The 21805-nt window shown below is 46.2% G+C and overlaps 1 protein-coding gene across 2 annotated transcripts in view; it reads left to right on the top strand.

Annotated features, from left to right (window-relative positions):
• LOC124041727 (GREB1-like protein) overlaps positions 1-20211 on the top strand; it is an 84271-nt gene extending 64060 nt beyond the window's left edge. For both annotated transcript variants that reach the window (XM_046359656.1, XM_046359655.1), the window contains exons 13-33: positions 415-714; positions 931-1059; positions 1405-1539; positions 1720-1917; positions 2108-2288; positions 2564-2756; positions 3023-3156; positions 7636-7978; positions 8605-8720; positions 8840-9084; positions 9264-9838; positions 10141-10243; positions 10397-10552; positions 10745-10884; positions 11406-11567; positions 12306-12510; positions 13661-13826; positions 14624-14993; positions 15256-15456; positions 16946-17084; positions 17370-20211. In XM_046359656.1, the coding sequence (XP_046215612.1) occupies positions 415-714; positions 931-1059; positions 1405-1539; positions 1720-1917; positions 2108-2288; positions 2564-2756; positions 3023-3156; positions 7636-7978; positions 8605-8720; positions 8840-9084; positions 9264-9838; positions 10141-10243; positions 10397-10552; positions 10745-10884; positions 11406-11567; positions 12306-12510; positions 13661-13826; positions 14624-14993; positions 15256-15456; positions 16946-17084; positions 17370-17533 (4355 nt within the window). In that variant the 3' untranslated portion in view covers positions 17534-20211. The remainder of the gene's footprint in view (positions 1-414; positions 715-930; positions 1060-1404; positions 1540-1719; positions 1918-2107; positions 2289-2563; positions 2757-3022; positions 3157-7635; positions 7979-8604; positions 8721-8839; positions 9085-9263; positions 9839-10140; positions 10244-10396; positions 10553-10744; positions 10885-11405; positions 11568-12305; positions 12511-13660; positions 13827-14623; positions 14994-15255; positions 15457-16945; positions 17085-17369) is intronic.
• Positions 20212-21805: the final 1594 nt, after the last annotated feature.

Genomic DNA, 21805 nt, shown 5'->3' with positions numbered 1-21805 from the left:
TCACACATACTACACTGACACTCCAACACACACACACACTGATTGCCTCCTGACTTTTACCCTTACACACAGGTACATACAATACTGTATTACCTCATACAAAAACCCATTGACTCAATACGGGGACTCCTTGTATATATCCTTGTTTTTGTTGTGTTAATATCTCCTTTTTTATTTAGCAAATATTTGTCTTAATTTTTAACACTGCACTGTTGAGAATGGGCTCTGCACTGTTGAGAATGGGCTCTGCACTGTTGAGAATGGGCTCTGCACTGTTGAGAAATTAGATTTGATCGTCTTGTTCACATTGTAAAAACATAACAGCATCATCCCCCGCAAAACACAGCAAGTAGACATGGAAAACTATATTTCTTTCCTCTCTTCACCTCTCCTCTCCTTCCCTCCCCACTCCAGGTTCGGAGCAGATCCCTCTGAGGGAGGAGTTTGAGCAGATTGTGCTGAAGGCCATGTTAGTTTGTCCTGGAGGTCCCTCCATCACTCCGGCCCAACTGCCCTGGCTGGCTCGCCTGGAGGCCAGTGTCTCCGGGGGCAGTGTTCAGGTCCTGGTCACCTACAACTCCCTGGGAGAAGGCATCTCTGAGTCCCTGCGCTCGCTCTGTGACGGTCCGCCCTACCAGCAGTGCCTGCCCACCTACGTGGTTATAGTGTGTACCTCCAAGATGAGTGGCAACGAGTTCTGTGTGCTCGCCCTGGGTGAGTGTTCCTCCATACAGCCTGTACACTATGGTGTGTCTGTATTTTTATAGCATGCTAAAGGGAGTAATTACAGTAGGTGAGCCTTGCCTGTGATCTTAAGACTTGTGTAAGCTCCCAGAGCTAATGCCTAGGCTTTAGCTCTGCGGGCTAGCACAGTCGTAAGGCGCAAAGGAGACTCGGGCTCGTTCAGACTCATCTGTATGGGTCTTACAGGGAAGTACCAGGCACGAGCGCTAGCCGAGGGAATGCTCACCACCAATGAGTTCCTGAAGGAGATCAGCTACGAGCTCATAACAGGGAAAGTCAGTGTCCTGGCGTCACACTTCAAAACCACCTCACTCGGTGAGTATACCAGATGCCTGGGGACACGACATCAATGGGAAACACTCAAAGGTCATTTCTAAAGAGGAAAATTAATGATTTAGGGTAGCCCAATTAATCAATTAATCAATCAAACAAACAGCTGTGTTACAAAGGCATCAAGGACAATGGCACATATTTACCTTCCTAAATGCCGACTGGCACATTCCAGCTAGGCAGTCACAGGACTGAAACGAGACACTGTGCCACAAACAGACAGACATCAATATTTGATGAGTAGATTTTGTTTCTGTAGCTGCGGTGTCTGTGTGTGCGTGTGTGTCTCTGTGTCTGACTGGTGGTGGCCTGCTATGCTGTTGTTTCCAGGGGACAACCTGGACAAGCAGCTGGTGCGTATCCAGCGGAGACGGAAGGGCCAGGTCATCCAGCCCTTCCAGGGCGATGTCACTGACCACATCCACTCCCAGGATGCAGCCACCATGGTGCCACCCTCTGAGTCAGGTGAGGCACGGCCTCTGTCTGGCCCCTCTTCTGACCCTTCCTCCTCTTTCTGCTGGAGACTCTGACGCTATTTAGCTCCTGGATGGATAGATATGATAAGAAGCTACAGTATATACTATATACTTGGCTCTAAGTTTCCAGTATGATGACATGTGTCCCCCCCCTCCCTCACCCATCCAGAGCTGCTGAGTGAGATGTTTCAGATCTACCCTCCCCAGCTCAATGTAGCAAGGAGCCTGCTCTCCCAGGTGTGCTCCATAGCAGACTCAGGCAGCCAGAGTCTGGACCTGGGACGCTTTCGCAAGGTGGACTTCCTGGTTCTGGTCCCTCCGTCCCACATCCTGGTGAACCAGACTGCTCAACGCATCCGACAATCAGGTACTCATGATTAGGATCGAAAGGCCGCACTGGGCAATACTACAATGGGTGAATAAAAATAATTTCTAGTTGGTTGTGAACAAGAGGTCCATGTCAAGACTCTCTACCAGTTTTTTTGTGTTTTTTTTACAAGGTTTCTTAGTTACTTGCGTTGGACTTTTTGTAATCTCTTTCTGCCCGTCTCTAAAAGGAGTGCTAGTGGACCTGGGTATAGAGGATGCGTCCTCAGCCCACCAGAGGTCCGACAAGTATGTGGTGCGTCTCGACGGAGACGTCCACGGCAAGATGGAGAACTTCATGAGGAAGGTCAAACAGAACCCCTACACCCTGTTTGTCCTCATCCACGACAACTCCCACGTGGACCTGACCAGGTAACACACACGCATGTCGAACACACACACACACATTTGAGTATTGAAATTGTGCCGCCGACACTTGGTTCTGACAGATGTAGTAACTGAAAACATTGATACGGTTAGAAGGTCTGTCCTCGGCTGCGCAGTGTACTGAATAAGAACAGAACAGCCCAAGCCAAGACAGAACAAGACAGAGAAGAGCAAAGGCTTCTTTTTAGTCATACATATTGAACAGGACAGAACAAGTTTCCCCAAAGGAAACCTCTTTTTTGTTTCCTCTCTCTGTGTAGTGCCCTGTCTGGTTCGGTGTGCCACGGAGAGCTTCAGGGTCTGGCTGACAGGGTGGTAAACTGCCAGGAGGTTCTGGAGGCTATGAATCTGCTGGTGCTGCAGGTCAGCTGCTTCCCATTCACCCTGCAGACACGACAGTCCCGCATCAGCGTCCACAATGAGGTGCACTGGCCAGCCAACACCGACAGCTTGGTGAGTGGCCCTGTGCAGTGGTTCATCTCTGCCACCTGGTGGCAGCTATACGGAATTACATGTACATTATTTGAGTATTTTTTTTTGCTTTTGTACAATTGTGGGGGAGTGCCAAGATGGAGGCACTTTGGCTTCAACACAGCTCCCCCCTATTGGTGTCTAGTGTATATATACATTATTGGTCAGACATGTAGATGTAACTAACAGACAGAGAAATTAGTCAATTTGCTCAGACAGCAGCTGATGTTCCTGTGTTCCACCCATAGGGGGAGCTGTCTCCTAAGGACCTGGTGTACTTTGGCCTGAGGGACTACAGCAGCTCTCTGCAGTGGGGGGTGGCCAGTCCCATCCTGCGCTGTGACGACGCATTCGAGAAGATGATCAACACACTGCTGGAGAGGTCAGTCAGTCACTCGGGGTCAGGGTTTAGGGCTCATAAAATCTCTAAGGGTGTTCCTCTGTGGGATAGGCGGGACACTTGCGTCCCACCTGGCCAAAAGCCAGGGGAAATGCAGAGTGCCAAATTCCAAATAAATTACTATAAAAATCAAACTTTCATTAAATCACACATAAAAGATACCAAATTACAGCTACACTCGTTGTGAATCTAGCCAACATGTCAGATTTCAAAAAGGCTTTTCGGGGAAAGCATAAGATGCTGTTATCTGATGATAGCACAACAGTAAACAATGAGAGAGTAGCATATTTCAACCATGCAGGCACGACACAAAACGCAGAAATAAAATATAAATCATGCCTTACCTTTGACGAGCTTCTTTTGTTGGCACTCCAATATGTCCCATAAACATCACAAATGGGCCTTTTGTTCAAAATATATATCCAAAATGTCCATTTATTTGGCACGTTTGATCCAGAAAAATACTGGTTCCAACTTGACCAACGTCACTACAAAATATCTCAAAAGTTACCTGTAAACTTTGCCAAAACATTTCAAACTACTTTTGTAATACAACTTTAGGTGTTTTTAAACGTAAATAATCGATAAAATTGAAGACTGGATGATCTGTGTTCAATACAAAAAGAAAACAAACTGACGCTACTTTTCTGGTCACGTGCCTCTCTGACAGTCCACTTCAAGTGACTCTCATTCAAGATGGCCGTACTTCTTATTACACAAAGGAAAACCCTCAAACAATTTCTAGAGACTGGTGACATTGAGTGGAAGCGGTAGGAACTGCAAGCTGGTAGGAACTAGAAATCTGGTTTTCCAATGAAAATTTATTGAAAAGAAAGTGACCTCAACAACAACAAAAAATCTGAATAGTTTGTCCTTGGGGTTTTGCCTGCTACATAAGTTCTGTTATACTCACAGACATGATTCAAACAGTATTAGAAACTTCAGAGTGTTCTTTCCAAATCTACCAATAATATGCATATCTTATCTTCTGGGGATGAGTAGCAGGCAGTTGAATTTGGGCATGCTATTCATCCAAAAGTGAAATTGCTGCCCCCTATCCCAAAGAATATAGTCCTCTTCAGTGGAGGCTGGTGGGAGGAGCTAGTTGAGGACAGGCTCATTGTAATTACTGGAATGGAACAAATGGAACGGAGTCAATGTTTTCCGTATGTTTTATGTTTGATACTATCCATTACAGCCATTACAATGAGCCCGTCCTCCTATAGCCCCTCTTACCAGCATCCACTGGTCCTCTTTAAAATAACTTATCTCAGTCCTCTTTAAAGTGAACTCTGGGGTATAAAAAAAGCTAAAGAACACAGTTCTCTTTGTATTCACACTGCCCTTGCCTTTGAATGAGGGCACCTGGACATTTTGCCAGTTCACTTATTTTTGTGGTCAGAGTCCCCTTTGCATTCATATTGCTATGTTTTGAAAGGAACCCAGATCTTTTTCAAACATTTCACTCAATGCACTTTTTTTCCGTGAACCTGCACATCATCATCTTCTCTCTTTCGTGACACCGATGTCAGGGGTTATGGCAGGGGAAACGTTGTTCCAATAGTCTAGTGTGTGGTGCGGGAATAATGACAAGGGAACCTGGGGAGTGTTGTGTTCACATAGCCTTCAAAAAGGGAACCAGACTGCGAACCTAAATCGAGGTGGTCTCAGTTCAGTTTGGGGCTCTTTGTTTTATTATTATAAATATATCTATTGTCATTTATACCCCCTCTTTTGCTTCCAAATTTCGTGATTACGATCTTGTCTCATCGCTGCAACTCCCCAACGGGCTCGGGAGAGGCGAAGGTCGAGTCATGCGTCCTCCGAAACATGACCCGCCTATTATTATCTGTATGTGAATAACTCACATCGGAGAGTTTGGTAAACTGCAAGCATAATCCTTTCCAAAGGTATAACATGTTACAGGTCATGACATCCTAATCAGACACTCATAATGCACCTGTTTATATAACCTAGATAAGTGCCCCACTAGCGCCATCTCTGGGTTGGCATTATGCCCATTATCTTAACATCTTCCTTTCCATTTTGATAGCTCAGTGAAAATACCTATTTACAATATCAACACCTATTTTATTTTTATAAGATTTTTTTTTAAATTGTTCATCTCTTAAGGGACATAGTCCCCATACCTAAGGGACAGTCTTCCCAGTCTCCCCTTATGGCCCTCCTGTGCCCTATGCTCTCCTGAACTGGGCGTATGTCCTTCCGTTTCCTTCGATACTTTCGTCCCTTTACTTCCACTTCATATGACCTTGCGCTGACGTGCCCTATGCATGTGCCAAGACTCCATGTGACATCTCTGGCGTGAGGTGACAGGAGCACTCTGAGAGCTTGGCCTTGTTTTATTACAGGCAGATGTTTTGCATGCTGGTCATAGTAATGTTTTGACTTGTCCTGATCTGCACGTTTGTGTGCCTGAACATCCCCAATTACCTTTGGTGCGAGGAGCTTGGGAGCTGTTGGCAACAGAGAGCGGGTGCGTCTAGACATTAAGCTCTGTACAGGACTGCTGCCGAAGCACAGGCTAAATGGCTTGCCACACATAGCCTTTGTGACGCGAGGCTTTGCTATTTTCACTGCTGACTCCGCCTTTACCATTACTCTGACTGTGGTAGGGTGAGGAGGTCACATGATGGAACTCCCAGGTTTTTGCAAGCAAGGAAGAGTCTTGACTCATGAACTGTGGCCCATTATCCGGTACTACACCACTGTCAGGTATGCCATATATGCTAAACTGCTGCTTAGAACAGCCAATGATGCAAGTGGCTGTTGTGTCAATCACTTTCTCCACCGCCCAAAAAATCTGAATAGTAGTCCACTACAATTGGAAAAGGACCGTGAACAGATCCATTCCCTCTTTAGGACATGCTGGTACGTCATGTGGGTGCAGCGTTTCCTTTTGCTGCTTAGGTAGATGAGCATTACATATGCTGCACACAGCCACAAAATGTTACATTTCTTGGGTCATGTTGGGCCAGAATACTGAGACTGGCTTCGACCTCTGGGTGCCCTGCATGGATACGAGAGAGAATCGTCGGGTGTAGAGTTCATGGCACTTACCACCCTGCCGCCTTTGTAGATGACCTCTTCACTGCATTGTGAGTTCGTCTCTGTCCAGTAGTCCCTCACCAGGATGGGCGGACTCTCTCTTGTGTCCAGCCAGCCTCTTAGGATCTTCCCGTGTGTCACGTGTGCTCCTTCTCCAGCCTCTGGGTCACCAGGCTGCTCGTTAGAGCGCACACCTGTCACCAGCGTTAGGCGCATGATGGACTCACCTGGACTCTACTATCACCTCCTTGACTACCTGCCCTTTAAATGTCACTCGCTCTGGTTTCTCCCCCAGTCATCATTGTTCCTGTTTCATGTCAGTGCGCTGTTTGTTTTGTGTTCACTTGTTTCTTTTATCTATTCAAACATTGACTCCCTGAACTTGCTTCACTACTCCCAGCGCACATCGTTACACCGTGTCTGCGGGGCGATGATTTGATCAGTAGCATGGTTCACATCTTCAAACTGAGTGGCATGGCTCTGGTCTCCGATTGGAAGCCTGGGTTCAAATCTTGGTTCTGACACCATGTTATTATCTGTATGCGAATGACTCACATCGGAGAGTTTGGTGAACTGCAAGCATAATCCTTTCCTTACAAGTTACAGGTTTGTTTATATATCCTAGATAGGTGCCCCACTAGCGCCATCTCTGGGTTTGCATTATGCCCATTATCTTAACACTGCCAAACACTGCTTCTTAACCCCCCTTCGCTTAACCCAGAAGCCAGCTGCACCAATGTGTAGGAGGAAACACCGCTCAACTGACGACCAAAGTCAGCCTGCAGGTGCCCGGTCCACAAGGAGTCGCTAGAGCGCGATGAGCTAAGTAAAGTCCCCCTGGCCAAACCCTCCCCTAAACCCAGAAGACGCTGGGCCAATTGTGCGCCGCCCTATAGGACTCCCGGTCACAGCCGGTAGTGACCCCGCAACACTGCAATGCAGTGCCGTAGACCGCTGCACCACTCGGGAGGACTCTCTGGGGGCTCTTTTGAAGGGTCTGAGTTCCTTTGGAGTGTTCACGCTGTACAAATAGTTAAGTGAATCACGCGTTCACAAAAATTGTCTGAAACGGACCTAAGGAGGTTTAGGGACTTCCTCTCTCTCACACACTCGCTGTCATAAAAGTCAAACATATATATATATATATATATATATATATATATATATATATATATATATATATATATATATATATATATATATATATATACACAGACATCTTTCATTTTTATTTTATTTCTTACATATCAACAATTTTTAAAAGTTTAAGTTCAAGATCATCAGAAAGCCCCTGCTTGACCAGCTCCCCAAAAAGCTGCTCAACCAGTTCACCTGGACACCAAACCTGCCTTGACACATCTAACACCACCACCTCTCCTCTCCTGGTTGCAGACACCCCCACCTGCACAGCATGGTGATCAGGAGCTACCTGTTGATCCAGCAGTACACGGAAGCCATGATGGCTCTGACCTCCTCACCTTCACTACGGGATCACATCACCCCGGAGACCCTGGCCATGGTGGAGGATCTGATCAGTGCCCCGGGGCGGGAGGGGACCAAGGGCCGGGGCCACATGCTGCTGGTCCGGGTGCCCTCTCTGCAGCTGGCCATGCTGGCCCGGGAGCGCCTGGAGGACGTCAGGGACAAGCTGGGTCTTCAATTCTGCTTTGCTGTGCTGCTGGGAAGCCCTGCCACCGAGCTCAGCCTTCCACGACACTTCGCTAACCGACTCAGGGTGAGACGAGAGGTCAGGAGGGAGGGCAGGGTGGCCAATTTGTATTTGCCTATTCTTACATCTTAAAGGCCCAGTGCAGTCTCAAATGTGATTTCCAGTGTTTTATATTTATTTCCACACTATGAGGTTGGAATAATACTGTGAAATTGTGAAAATGATGATAAGAGCTGTTTGAAAAGACCGCCTGAAATTTCAGCCAGTTTTGGTGGGTTGGAGTTTTAGCCTGCCTGGTGACATCAATTAGTTAATAGCACAATAAGAAAGAAAATTCCAAACTTCTCTGCCATTAACAGCTAGTTTTCCACTCCACCACTCCAAGACAGGCCTGGCAAAATTATTGCTTGAGAAATTGCTCTTTCCCAAGAAGCTATATATATATTTTTTTTTTGGGGGGTCATTTTCATTGAAAACAATCACAATTAAACAAGTACTTAAGTGTTACCCAGAAATGATTTGATATTGAGATGACCTTGAACACCACCCCTCTCTATGAAAGAAGTGGTTCGATGAAGATGTCTTTTAAAAAATGTCATCATATCAACAACTTTCATCAGACTGAGACATAACAACCTGGTTTTAATTTGGCTCCGAAACATTTCTAATTGTGTGTTGTGTTGTTTCGGCAGGCCTGGCGGGGCTGTGAAATTGAAGACTGGGTCCCTCACACCTATGAGGATCTGGAGGGTCTTCCCTGCATTGTCATCCTCACTGGAAAAGACCCTCTAGGAGAAACCTTTCCAAGGTACTACTGACATGACAGCATCTACATCTGCTGTAGAAGGTGCATCGTCAATTGGATTGACTTTGTAGAATCGATTAAAATCCTCCACCTCACCTTTATACTGGATCTTTCCCCCTTAGGTCCCTGAAGTACTGTGACCTGCGTCTGATCGACTCCAGCTACCTGACGCGTACGGCCCTGGAGCAGGAGGTGGGTCTGGCCTGCTCTTACGTGTCCCTGAGGGTGGTAAAGGAGCCCTGCAGGTCCATGGCCCCCAAGGACCCAGAGACAGACAAGACCAGTGGCCCTCAGGACCCAGACCTAGAGCTGCACATGGACCTGGAGACGCCCCAGAGCAACAGCAGCGCTGCTACCAGAGGCCCCGGTAGGTCGCTGGACAAAAGAGACCCAACATGTTTAGGAAATGGGGATGAGATGATTGTTGTAAGGGTTTAGAATACTGCGTAGTGATGGTGTTACAGTTGTGTTTATGAAATCATTTTGAAATACTGTACTATGAGTCTGAACTCTCTCTCTCACCGTCCATGCCTCTCCCTTCCTCAGGCTCTCTGGCGGAGAACAGGGTCAGCTCCTCTGACATCCCTGACTCCTCCCAGAACCCCTCCACCTCCTCCTGCCCCCCCGGAGGCAAGACGGGCAGCATCATGATGGAAGACGGGACTGGCACGACCTCAACATCCCCCCGCCGGGTCAAACAGGAGTGTGACTCCCTGGGCAGTGCCACCTCCCGCCCTTCCAATGCCCCTCCCTCTTTCTGCTCCTCCTCCTCCTCTTCCTCCTCCCCCTCCACCTCTTCGACCCAGCACCCCAGCCAGTCTACGCAATGCGGCCGGGGCAGCAAGTCGCCTCGGGTCTCTCCCCGGACTGTCATCCTGTCGCGCGCTGCCTACAACCTCCTGGCTGGAGAATCAGGGAGCCAGCTGAGCTCCTTCTCCCTGCTGCCTCACGCCGATGTGGGCTGGAGCAGCCCGCTGAGGCCCCTCTTCACCCCTAACTTACAAGGGTCAGAGCAGAGCCTCTTCTACAGACAGTGGACCGTAGCCAGGCAACATCATGCCGACCACGAGGCCCCCCCAGGGCCACACCCACGACGCCTGCTGCTCAGCGGGCCCCCACAGGTTAGAGACCATACACATATTAACATATCACCTCTTGTCTATATCAATGACAGCTTCTCTCCTGTACAAGTCATGCATCGTATTCTAGAGCGGCATGCTGATACTCATTTTCCTCACTTATCCCTCTTCAACCAAGAGAATATCGACCTAGTTGTATGGAGTCCTAAGAGGCGATTGTGTATAATGACGGTATTCGAATGGATACTGCAGATTGAGTGGCAATGGCTGCATGCAATGAGTGTCAGTGGTAAAACCAGATGGGTTGTGATCGGTTGAACAACTCTGTTTTGTCACTCTGATAGGTGGGGAAGACGGGTGCCTACCTGCAGTTTCTACGCATCCTGTTCCGTATGTTGATTAGACTGCTTGAGGTGGATGTGTATGATGAAGAGGAGCTGGAGGATGGTGAGGAGAGCAGGATCCCCTAGTTAATCTTTTCTTTTTTTCTGTCTGTTCCTCTCTCTCTCACTCTTTCTCTCTCATTTTCTCTCATACTGTCTTAGTCGAGAAGCTGAGGCTGATGTATGTATCAATGTATGTTGTATCGTTCTCTTCTAGCGATGACGGATATGTCCGAGGTCACACCCCCAGCCAGCACCCAGTGGCCAGACATTGAGGAGTTCCTCAAACTGCCCTTCGACCTCCTCCCCAGAGACCCTAAGTTCAGGAGGGCCAGCGCGGTTTACAGTTACAAGATGCCAAAGGGCTTGAAGGGTTAGCAGAAATAAACTCTTATTCCCATCCCTGTCATTGTAGGAGGAAGCTGCCCTTGTTTCCCTGATTCAGGGTCAGATATTGCTGCGCCTTCTACCTCGACTTCTACCTCAAGCTTCACTGTCTATGTATATTGTACATGCAGCTTTGTCCCATAGCATATGGGTATAACTGTAATGTTTGTCCACGCAGATCCTAAACTGGAAGGCGAGAGCAAAATGCCTGCGAAGAGGGAAACGGTGTCGATACGGCTGAGTATGTTCGCAGCCCACAATGCATTTCACCATTGTGATCAGTGTCACCATTACTGTGAAGCCAGCCCAGCCACACAGGTGAGTACACAGGGAGGGAAAGGAGCCTTGAACAGTATTCAGATATTAATAAACGGCCCTGGGAAGGAAAGGGTAGCTAGTTTGTCATTGTGAAGAGATCATTTGTCTCAAGGGAGAACTTGATTTATTGGCTTAATGCCTATTGCTGCTGTGTTTGGTCTCAAGCCCCTCCCCCCCTTTTCTAAACCTATCGAAAAACCACCGTCCAGCTTGTAGAACGACTGGTGTTCTGAGCGGGTCAGCCTTTTGTGCTGAGACGTGTGCTGACCGGTGCAGCTCTGTCTGTACTGGAAGTGTACATGTGTGCAATAATGTGTGTAATGTGTGTTATGCGTGTGTAATGTGTGTTATGCGTGTGTAATGTGTGTTATGCGTTTGTAATGTGTGTTATGCGTGTGTAATGTGTGTTATGCGTGTGTAATGTGTGTTATGCGTGTGTAATGTGTGTTATGCGTGTGTAATGTGTGTTATGCGTGTGTAATGCGTGCGCAACCATGTTGCGTGGTTGTGTTTGTGTTCAGCTGTCGGAGTGCACATTCCACGCCTTCACGTTCTGCTCGTCCATGCTGGGAGAGGAGGTGCAGCTCCACTTCATCATCCCCAAGGCCAAGGAGCAGCACTTTGTCTTCAGCCAGCAGGGCAGTCACCTGGAGAGCATGAGGCTGCCCCTCATCGCTGCTAAGGTAAAGGGTGATGGGGGGGAATCAGTGGGGATTGGGGGAAAACCTTGAGACAGCCCTCAAGTTCTAAGAATGTTTTTTTATTAGATTTTTTAACCGTTATTTTACCAGGTAAGTCGACTGAGACCACATTCTCATTTACAGCAACGACCTGGGGAATAGTTACAGGGAAGAGGAGGGGGGATGAATGAGCCAATTGTAAACGGTGGATGATTAGGTGAACGTAATGGTTTGAGGGTCAGATTAGGAATTTAGCCAGGACACCGGGGTTAACACCCCTACTCTTATGATAAGTGCCATGGGATCTTTAATGACCTCAGAGAGTCAGGACACCTGTTTTAAAGTCCCATCCGAAAGACAGCACCCTACACAGGGCAGTGTTTCCAATCATGTTGTGCCCAAGATGAATGTTATCAATATTGACAAGGAATGTTCTCATCCTTCAGCTTCTGTAATCAGTAGTGCATTCTATGTGCTTAAATGAAATGGTGCCATAAGCAACACAGGCACACACATCATCATGTTACAAGGTGTTGCCACATTTCACACACAGCGCGAACTATGCACCTATGTGTCTCTCGTTCGCTCACTTCAGTTGTTTGATGCTACTAGGCCCTATAGCCTAGTGGAACCAGCCTGATCTCGCCATAGCTCAGCGTTCAGTCTGCTTGATCAGGCTACCTGCACCGTAGCCTGCTGCACTATGCGTCTTTAACTACAGCTCTCCTTCTCCCATCCCAGGACCTCAGTCTGTTGAAAAGTCCCATCTTCACCCCGACCACGGGGCGCCAGGAGCACGGCCTTCTCAACATCTTCCACGCCATGGAAGGCACCGCCCACCTCCACATCCTGGTGGTCAAGCAGTATGAGATGCACCACTACAGGAAATACTGGCCTAACCACATCCTGCTGGTGCTTCCTGCCATGTTCAACAGTGCAGGAGTTGGTGAGTGTTTGGGCACCTGGGTATAGTTTCCCCTAGGTACATATCTAGGATCAGCTTCTCCTCCCTCAATCCTAACCTTAACCATTAGTGGGGAAAATACGAAACTGACCCAAAATCAGCGTCTAGGGGAAACTTTGCTCTACTCCGAGTGTCTGGCAATCAGTCATTTAAACAGGTTAACTCATTTTATTGGTTTATTATCTTCAATCCTGCTTGGAGAGTTGCAGTACTACAGGTTTTTGTCCCAGCATAGTGCTCCGTAAGGTGTTTCCCTGCTGAGCGGTACCACTGAGGCCCATAGTCGTTTGTGATAAAACACTCAACAAAGAAACCATAGAGTTGTCTTGCGATGTATAAACTATATTTAGGCATTCGTTTAATTATACACAAATGTATTTTACATTCTTAGTTTGTCCAGTAGCTTATCTCTCTCTGATGATAATGATGCATCTGCAGCAGTCTGTGTGAAAGAGATATACTGTGTCTATATTGCCATCTGTTGAGTAAAGCATGTTTGGACACATTACTATAGTAGGTACTTGAGATTCGAATAAGGCAGGAACCAAAAGGGAAGGGCCTGGCCAATGAGAACACCAGCAGGCCAGTAGTCTGATATTTGGGTCCACCATTTAGGTGTGTAGTCTTTCTGGATGGACCAATAGTGTTGCAGTACAACAAGCACATGCCAGGTGCAGTAATAGGGGCATTGGGTAAAGGCTGACCAACAAAGTAAAACTTGGAATTCAGGTCAAAGTTCAGACTGTCATGTGAGTTGGAGCTTTAGAGTTGGAGGTGAAACACTGTGGTAGAGTTCTTTGGTCAGTGGTTGGCTAATGTTTTTCTACTGTGACCAAACAAGCTGTAACTATGGCCCACTTACAGCTGTTGGAATTGACCTTGGTCATATCTAGACACCAGACGTTTTCCTGGTCAGGTCATGTGGCCAGGCAAATAAATGAAATATCAGTGGGTCTCCACCAGCATATGTACTGTATCATTATAGTTAGTTATTATGGGGCGGCATCCCATTACGGAACTGGTGTGTCCCAAATGGCACCCTATTCTCTGTATAGTGCACTACTTTTGACCAGAGCAACCACTGTCTGGGATGCAACCGCTGTCAGTAACATTACTGTCATATCTGTCCCAGGGGCGGCTCGGTTCATGATCAAGGAGCTGTCGTACCATAACCTGGAGCTGGAGAGGAACCGTCTGGAAGAGCAGGGGTTCAAGAGGCAGGAAGTCTGGCCCTTTATAGTCATGATGGATGACTCCTGTGTGCTCTGGAACTCACACCAACCCCAGGACAGCAGCAGGTATGGGTTACAACAGACCCAGCAAACCAAAACAGGTTCTGTGAACATTCTCAGAACATTTTTTAGGTTGCCCCAAAATGTTCTAATAACCCCAAAATTGTCCAGTTGTGATGATTAATATATAATGTTTGTATAAAACATTCACCTGGTTGTCGTCCTCTACTGAGGAGTAGGAAATATCGGACCAATATGCATCGTGGTAAGTGTTCGTCATATTTATTTAATGAACACAGAAGACAAGCGAATAAAGAAAAAATGAAACAGTCCCGAATGGTGAAAAACACTGAAACGGAAAGTTACCACCCACAAACAAAAGTGGGAAAACAGGCTGCCTAAGTATGGTTCTCAATCAGAGACAGCGATTGACAGCTGCCTCTGATAGGGAACCATACCAGGCCAAACACATAGAAATGTAAACACAAGAACAAAACAGAATGCCCTGACCAACCTAAAATAGAGACATACAAAAGGAACTAAGGTCAGGACGTGACACCCAGAACATATTTTTTTTTAAATATACATATTTCAATGTTTTTGGGATGTTATCAACCTAATGTAAGATAAAACCCTAACTGGAACTAAATGGGAAAGTTAGCTAATGTCCTGGCAATGTTCCCGGTTTGCTGGGGGAAACTAACACATGCAGTCACACAAAAAAACAGCCCAGAAGGAGTCCAATTATTTGTCCATGGCTATCCATCAGCAATGAATTCTCAGAAAAAAACGTATATATCTGGACTCCTTTATAAACAACAATACTAATGTCTGTCTCCCCCGCTCTTCCCTGTCTCCCTCAGTGATATGGCAGACACCGGGCCCAGTCTGACCAACGTGTCTTTAAAGACGGTGCTGCAGCACATGGAGGCCACTCCTAAGATCTCCATGTATGCCATGTGCGGGGCCCGCAAGTGGAGCAGTGCCCTGGCCCGCCGCCTGCCAGCCCTGCCCTTCTCCCGATGCCACCTTCACGACTTTATCATGCTCAACGTTGAGCTGACGCAGGATGTCCAGTACGACCTCAACAGGTACAGTTGTGAGGAGGTGGATTTCAACCTGAGAGCCAACAGCAATGGTCTGCTGCTCTGTCGCTTCAACCACTTCAGCTTGATGAAGAAACAAATTCTCTTTGGAGGACACAAGGACTTCCTGGTCAAACCCAAACTCATCGTGAGTGTCCTGCTCTTTCTTTTTCTACCTCACCTCCTGGTCTTATATATATATATATATATATATATATATATATATATATATATATATATATATATATATATATATATATATATATATATATATATATATATATATATATATATATATATATATATATATATATATATACACACAATATATATATATATATATATATATATTGTGTGTGTAGTCTGAAACACAGTCAGTCATCCTAATGCCTTCCCTGCTCCCCCTCTAGGTGATGGAGAGCCCAACCCCCATCAGTCCATCCCAGTACATCTGTGCCCCAGACAGTGAACACACCCTCCTGGCCGCCCCGGCTCAGTTCCTCCTGGAGAAGTTTCTCCAGAGCTGCAGCCACAGACTGTTCCCCAAGGCAGTACAGAACAGTAGCAACCCCGTGCTGTCCATAGACAGCTACCTCAACATAGGCCCTGAGGTAAGATCCAACCCATAGACAGCTACCTCAACACAGGCCCTGAGGTAAGATCCAACCCATAGACAGCTACCTCAACACAGGCCCTGAGGTAAGATCCAACCCATAGACAGCTACCTCAACATAGGCCCTGAGGTAAGATCCAACCCATAGACAGCTACCTCAACATAGGCCCTGAGGTAAGATCCAGCCCATAGACAGCTACCTCAACACAGGCCCTGAGGTAAGATCCAACCCATAGACAGCTACCTCAACATAGGCCCTGAGGTAAGATCCAACCCATAGACAGCTACCTCAACATAGGCCCTGAGGTAAGATCCAACCCATAGACAGCTACCTCAACATAGGCCCTGAGGTAAGATCCAACCCATAGACAGCTACCTCAACATAGGCCCTGAGGTAAGATCCAACCCATAGACAGCTACCTCAACATAGGCCCTGAGGTAAGATCCAACCCATAGACAGCTACCTCAACATAGGCCCTGAGGTAAGATCCAGCCCATAGACAGCTACCTCAACACAGGCCCTGAGGTAAGATCCAACCCATAGACAGCTACCTCAAACAGGCCCTGAGGTAAGATCCAACCCATAGACAGCTACCTCAACATAGGCCCTGAGGTAAGATCCAGCCCATAGACAGCTACCTCAACATAGGCCCTGAGGTAAGATCCAGCCCATAGACAGCTACCTCAACATAGGCCCTGAGGTAAGATCCAGCCCATAGACAGCTACCTCAACACAGGCCCTGAGGTAAGATCCAGCCCATAGACAGCTGATGTACCTCAACACAGGTCATGAAGTATGCAGCAACTCAGTGCTGTCCATAGACAGCTACCTCAACATAGGCCCTGAGGTAAGATCCAACCCATAGACAGCTACCTCAACACAGGCCCTGAGGTAAGATCCAACCCATAGACAGCTACCTCAACATAGGCCCTGAGGTAAGATCCAACCCATAGACAGCTACCTCAACATAGGCCCTGAGGTAAGATCCAACCCATAGACAGCTACCTCAACACAGGCCCTGAGGTAAGATCCAGCCCATAGACAGCTACCTCAACACAGGCCCTGAGGTAAGATCCAACCCATAGACAGCTACCTCAACACAGGCCCTGAGGTAAGATCCAACCCATAGACAGCTACCTCAACACAGGCCCTGAGGTAAGATCCAGCCCATAGACAGCTGATGTACCTCAACACAGGTCATGAAGTATGCAGCAACTCAGTGCTGTCCATAGACAGCTACCTCAACATAGGCTTTCCATGAGGTACGAGCTGAGCTAGTCTGGTGGGGAGAATGTGAAAATCTTGTGTCCAACTCATGCATTGATTTTCTGCTAAATAGATTCATGTAAAAAATAAAAAATAAAAATCAGCCCAGCGCAGGTTTACAGCGCAGGTTTACAGTGAGAACAGATCCCACAAACTGTTTTCATGATTAAAAGTCCCGACTGAGATGGCGGAGACTTGACTGTGCTTTCTCCATCCCCAGGTGTCAGTGTGCTACGTCAGCTCCCGACCACACTCCACTAACCTGGACCACCAGGGTCTGGTCTTCAGCGGCCTGCTGCTCTACCTGTGTGACTCCTTTGTCGTCTCTGACCTCCTCAAGGAGTTCAGCTTCCTCAAAGGTAACTGATGCTACTTCAATGTTGTTGTTTTTTAGCCCTTATGTGATGTTAAGTGTAACGTCATCTCGAGTTGCTAAACCATAACCAATATTGGGAGGTTAAGTCAATGTAATGTATGTGAAGCCAAGGGTTATTCATCTCTAATTAAATTAACTTCATTGATGCCATTTTTCGGATTTGTTCTATATTGCAATACATGCATATACAGCAGGAAAACCATAGCACATTTCTGATTGGTTCCCTGACCTATGGCCTCTGACCCCTCACCCCTGACCCTGTCCATAGGTGCCACGTTGTGTGTGATCTGCCAGGACCGTAACTCCCTGCGTCAGACCATCGTACGGCTGGAGCTGGAGGACAAGTGGCAGTTTCGTCTGCGGGATGAGTTCCAGACAGCAAACTGCAGCGAAGACCGTCCCCTTTACTTTCTCACAGGACGCCATGTTTGACCCTGAGACTGCTGCCAGACCTGCCCAAATGGCCCTTCTGTCCCATCCACCCATACCAGACAGAAGGATACACACTAACCACTGATCTCAGACCAGTTAACAATCACGACGATTCCCTGTCTGTTATGGGGATACAACCACTGTTCTCAGATCTGTTTAGCCGACCTCCTGTCACACAGACCCTGATCACGCAGGAGTATAACATCTGTTCTCAGACCAGTTAACAATCACAATGATGTCAGGAGATCAGAGAGGAGTATTGGGGCACATCAAGGCCAAATAGCCCAAAAAATGGACATGTGGCCGTTATCAATGTGGATGTGATGTCTTCTCCTCCTACAGTATGAGCTCCTCCACAACGCTGCGCTATGTTTGGAACAGAAGTGGTTGGACAGTGAGTTTTAACTCAGACTTGTGTTGGGGTCTGTCCCTAATCTGAGCCTGATTCAAATTCAAAGACTTTACTGTGCAGAAATCGGCATTGTCAGTGAACTTCTGGATATGTTGACGTACTTCTTGCTGCAAAAAGGGACTCTCGTCATCGATAATGGGACCTATTCAAAGACTGTAAACGTGGCGCTGTGGTGAACACAGCTCTTGTCGGGATGTTCCGTCACAGACATACGCTTTATCTCAGGGTTTTGAAGGGAGAGGCAGCAACGAGTTGCCCGTTGCTAAAGGAAAACTACGGCTTTTCTCTCGTCTTCAGTGTCAAGTGTTGTTACTTATTACCCATTGTAATGTTGTTGATACCCCTGATATGAGCCACAAAAGACATCCACATCTGCACCTTGCCTCCTCTACTCTCCTCTCCTCTCGCTAAAATCCCACTCCGTTGTTAGATTACTAGTGTAAATATTATAGATTCTGGAGTGTATTAGAAGTCTATCATCTAGGTCTAGTATATCCATTTCTATGCTGCTCAGTCAGGGGAAAAGCGTCTAGTTGATATCTAAGCCACTGTGTAGTGTACAGTCCTGTCCACTTACATTTGACTGGTAAGCCACCGTAAGGGATCCTGTTGCTCTTGCGCCTTCATATTGCAACATGTTGTCCCAAACTGAACTGTTCCTATGACGATGTCTTTTTGCTCATCTAACTGAGCCAATCAAATGGAGCGAGGGAGAGCAGGAAGAGATCTGTTGACCAATCAGTTAGCTCTAAAGGCTTGATGCTCAGATACAAAGTACAATTCTATTTCATGTTATGCGGAGGATGTATATATCCCAGTAGCTCCCACTACTAGATGAGGATGCTATAGAAAGAGCAAAGCTTCAGTGGTACCTCTATCTATCTTGCTATTGACTGTGCCTGTGGCCTTGTTTATGATTGTAATAGTACTCAGTGATCTGTTCTCTGTGCCTGATAGTATAGATGGCTTAGGCCTCCCCCATATACCTTAATTCATCCAGTCAACTGACTTACAGTTGCAGGGTTTTCACACGAAACTATGGATAATCAGAGAGTGGGCGTGGACTGCTATCATCAGATGAATACTGTAGGTCAATTCATCTTCCTGAAAGCAGGTAGGAATGGTTTTTATATGTTACTGCACAGGGTCATCCAAAGAATATGCCTTATTATGTGATGTTGTTACATAGATCACTCATTTGCAGTGAAGGGTAATATTGTAATAAGTCTTACAATGGAGAGGCCCATCCAATTGAAGAAATTGTGACGAAACATCTGTCTGGTTGGGGTTAAGAGGTTACGTTGGATTTGAGGACAACTGTCTGTTGTTAAAAGCTTTGTTTACATTATTAATATATTCAATCAACCCCGTTATGGCTCGCGGAGGGTTTCTGACCATTTTTGTTTGTTTGTATTGTGTCACGTTTAGCGGTAATGTCTGGGTGTCATGATGATGGCTTTCTGTCTGCATTTCTTTGTGTTTGCCAGCCAAGGCGCAAAGAATCTACCTAAGATTTTATCCTCTTACCGCATTCGTTTCCCTGGCTTTTCTCATGTCAGATGATTCTCTTTTTTTTTTCCTTCATGAAAATCATGTCCTTTACATGAGAGATTCTTATTTATTTGAACAAGCATTTTGGACTGATAATCATATGGAAGTGTAATAATATTGATTGCATGCTGACTGAGCGAGCTCAAATCAAGAAAGCGTAGCCTCTTCTGAAAACCATTGACGAAGGCTTTGCACAAGACCAAGAGCTCTTGAGTCTTATCTACTGAATGTTGAGGGGTAGGAAATGTGAACTTGCACTATACAACTTGCCAGCAGCAACAACCAAAAAAGTATTGATCGTTGTCATCAGAACTGTACGGGGTAAATGATGAACAAAGACACCGGGAAAATATTGATGACACTATCAGTAAAGACAGACAGTGTTGATTGATTGATTGATCAGAACCTTCGATATTGATCATACCCTTTTGACCCATAGAATGTGTCTCGTTTGTAGATAATTAGATGAACACATACAGTAACTTATGCAATTTGCTTCTCACAATCTTCACTGAAGTATTATCTGTTGTGAGTATTTTAAGTGTCTTGCTAAAGATTTGGCGACCCAACCCATGGTAGGCTTGGCCACAGAGTCATCTACCTCATGTTGACCATTGCGGTTGTTCAATATGTGGGCGGTGAACATTTGACTTTGGGGAAACATGCTTTTGTTGTTGGAATTTCTGAATGTAATAAAGTGACATTACAATAAACTAGGGAGTTGTGACAATGTTTTGTTTTATAAGGTGAACTGTGCTCACATTAAACAAATTCAATGAACGGGTGCTACAAAAGGTAGATCCATCTCTTTGTTATATTGCTCGATTAAAAAGCACAAGTTTACTTCCTCTCTCCTGCATAGCATTCTTGTTTTTAAAGTAATCCCCCCGAGGCTACGTTTTCGAATAATCTGTTCCTTACAAAAGGCTTGTAGTTTGGTAAGACAGTTTTTTTTTGTCGTCAATCTATCCCATAACCTTTTTCAACCTTTTACAATGACCCTCTAGTGGTATTCAAAGTTTGAGAGTTGTATTTTAATAACTAATTCTATGGTCAACCCATGTACTGCAATGCGCTATTTATAAGCCATGGGAGGTAGTATTTGGACATGGGTGTTTGATTCACCTCCAACCCCAGTATGGTGTAATACCAGGTTATATGTCATTCCACGTCTACAGAGTAAATATAACTTGTATGGAAATGTAACACCATTTTGGGGTGTACAGTGGGGCAAAAAAGTATTTAGTCAGCCACCAATTGTGCAAGTTTTCCCACTTAAAAATATGAGAGAGGCCTGTAATTTTCATCATAGGTACACTTCAACTATGACAGACAAAATGAGAAAAAAAATCCAGAAAATCACATTGTAGGATTTTTTAATGAATTTATTTGCAAATGATGGTGGGAAATAAGTATTTGGTCAATCACAAAAGTTTATCTCAATACTTTGTTATATACCCTTTGTTGGCAATGACAGAGGTCAAACGTTTTCTGTAAGTTTTCACACACTGTTGCTGGTATTTTGGCCCATTCCTCCATGCAGATCACCTCTAGAGCAGTGATGCTTTGGGGGTGTTGCTGGGCAACAGACTTTTGACTCCCTCCAAAGATTTTCTATGGGGTTGAGCTCTGGAGACTGGCTAGGCCACTCCAGGACCTTGAAATGCTTCTTACGAAGCCACTCCTTCGTTGCCTGGGCGGTGTGTTTGGGATCATTGTCATGCTGAAAGACCCAGGCACGTTTCATCTTCAATGCCCTTGCTGATGGAAGGAGGTTTTCACTCAATCTCACGATACATGGCCCCATTCATTCTTTCCCCTACACGGATCTGTCGTCCTGGTCCCTTTGTAGAAAAACAGCCCCAAAGCATGATGTTTCCACCCCCATGCTTCACAGTAGGTATGGTGTTCTTTGGATGCAACTCAGCATTCTTTGTCCTCCAAACACGAAGAGTTGAGGTTTTACCAAAAGGTTCTATTTTGGTTTGATCTGACCATATGACATTCTCCCAAACTTCTTCTGGATCATCCAAATGCTCTCTAGCAAACTTCAGACGGGCCTGGACATGTACTGGCTTAAGCAGGGGGATACGTCTGGCACTGCAGGATTTGAGTCTCTAGCGACGTAGTGTGTTACTGATGGTAGGCTTTGTTACTTTGGTCCCAGCTCTCTGCAGGTCATTCACTAGGTCCCCCCGTGTGGTTCTGGGATTTTTGCTCACCGTTCTTGTGATCATTTTGACCCCACGGGGTGAGATCTTGCGTGGAGCCCCAGATCGAGGGAGATTATCAGGGTCTTGTATGTCTTC

This window comes from Oncorhynchus gorbuscha, linkage group LG08 (genome assembly GCF_021184085.1).
Source record: "Oncorhynchus gorbuscha isolate QuinsamMale2020 ecotype Even-year linkage group LG08, OgorEven_v1.0, whole genome shotgun sequence".
NCBI classification, from domain to species: domain Eukaryota; kingdom Metazoa; phylum Chordata; class Actinopteri; order Salmoniformes; family Salmonidae; genus Oncorhynchus; species Oncorhynchus gorbuscha.
Note: the sequence above shows the minus strand (reverse complement) of the source record. Positions and strands in the feature narration are given on the sequence as shown.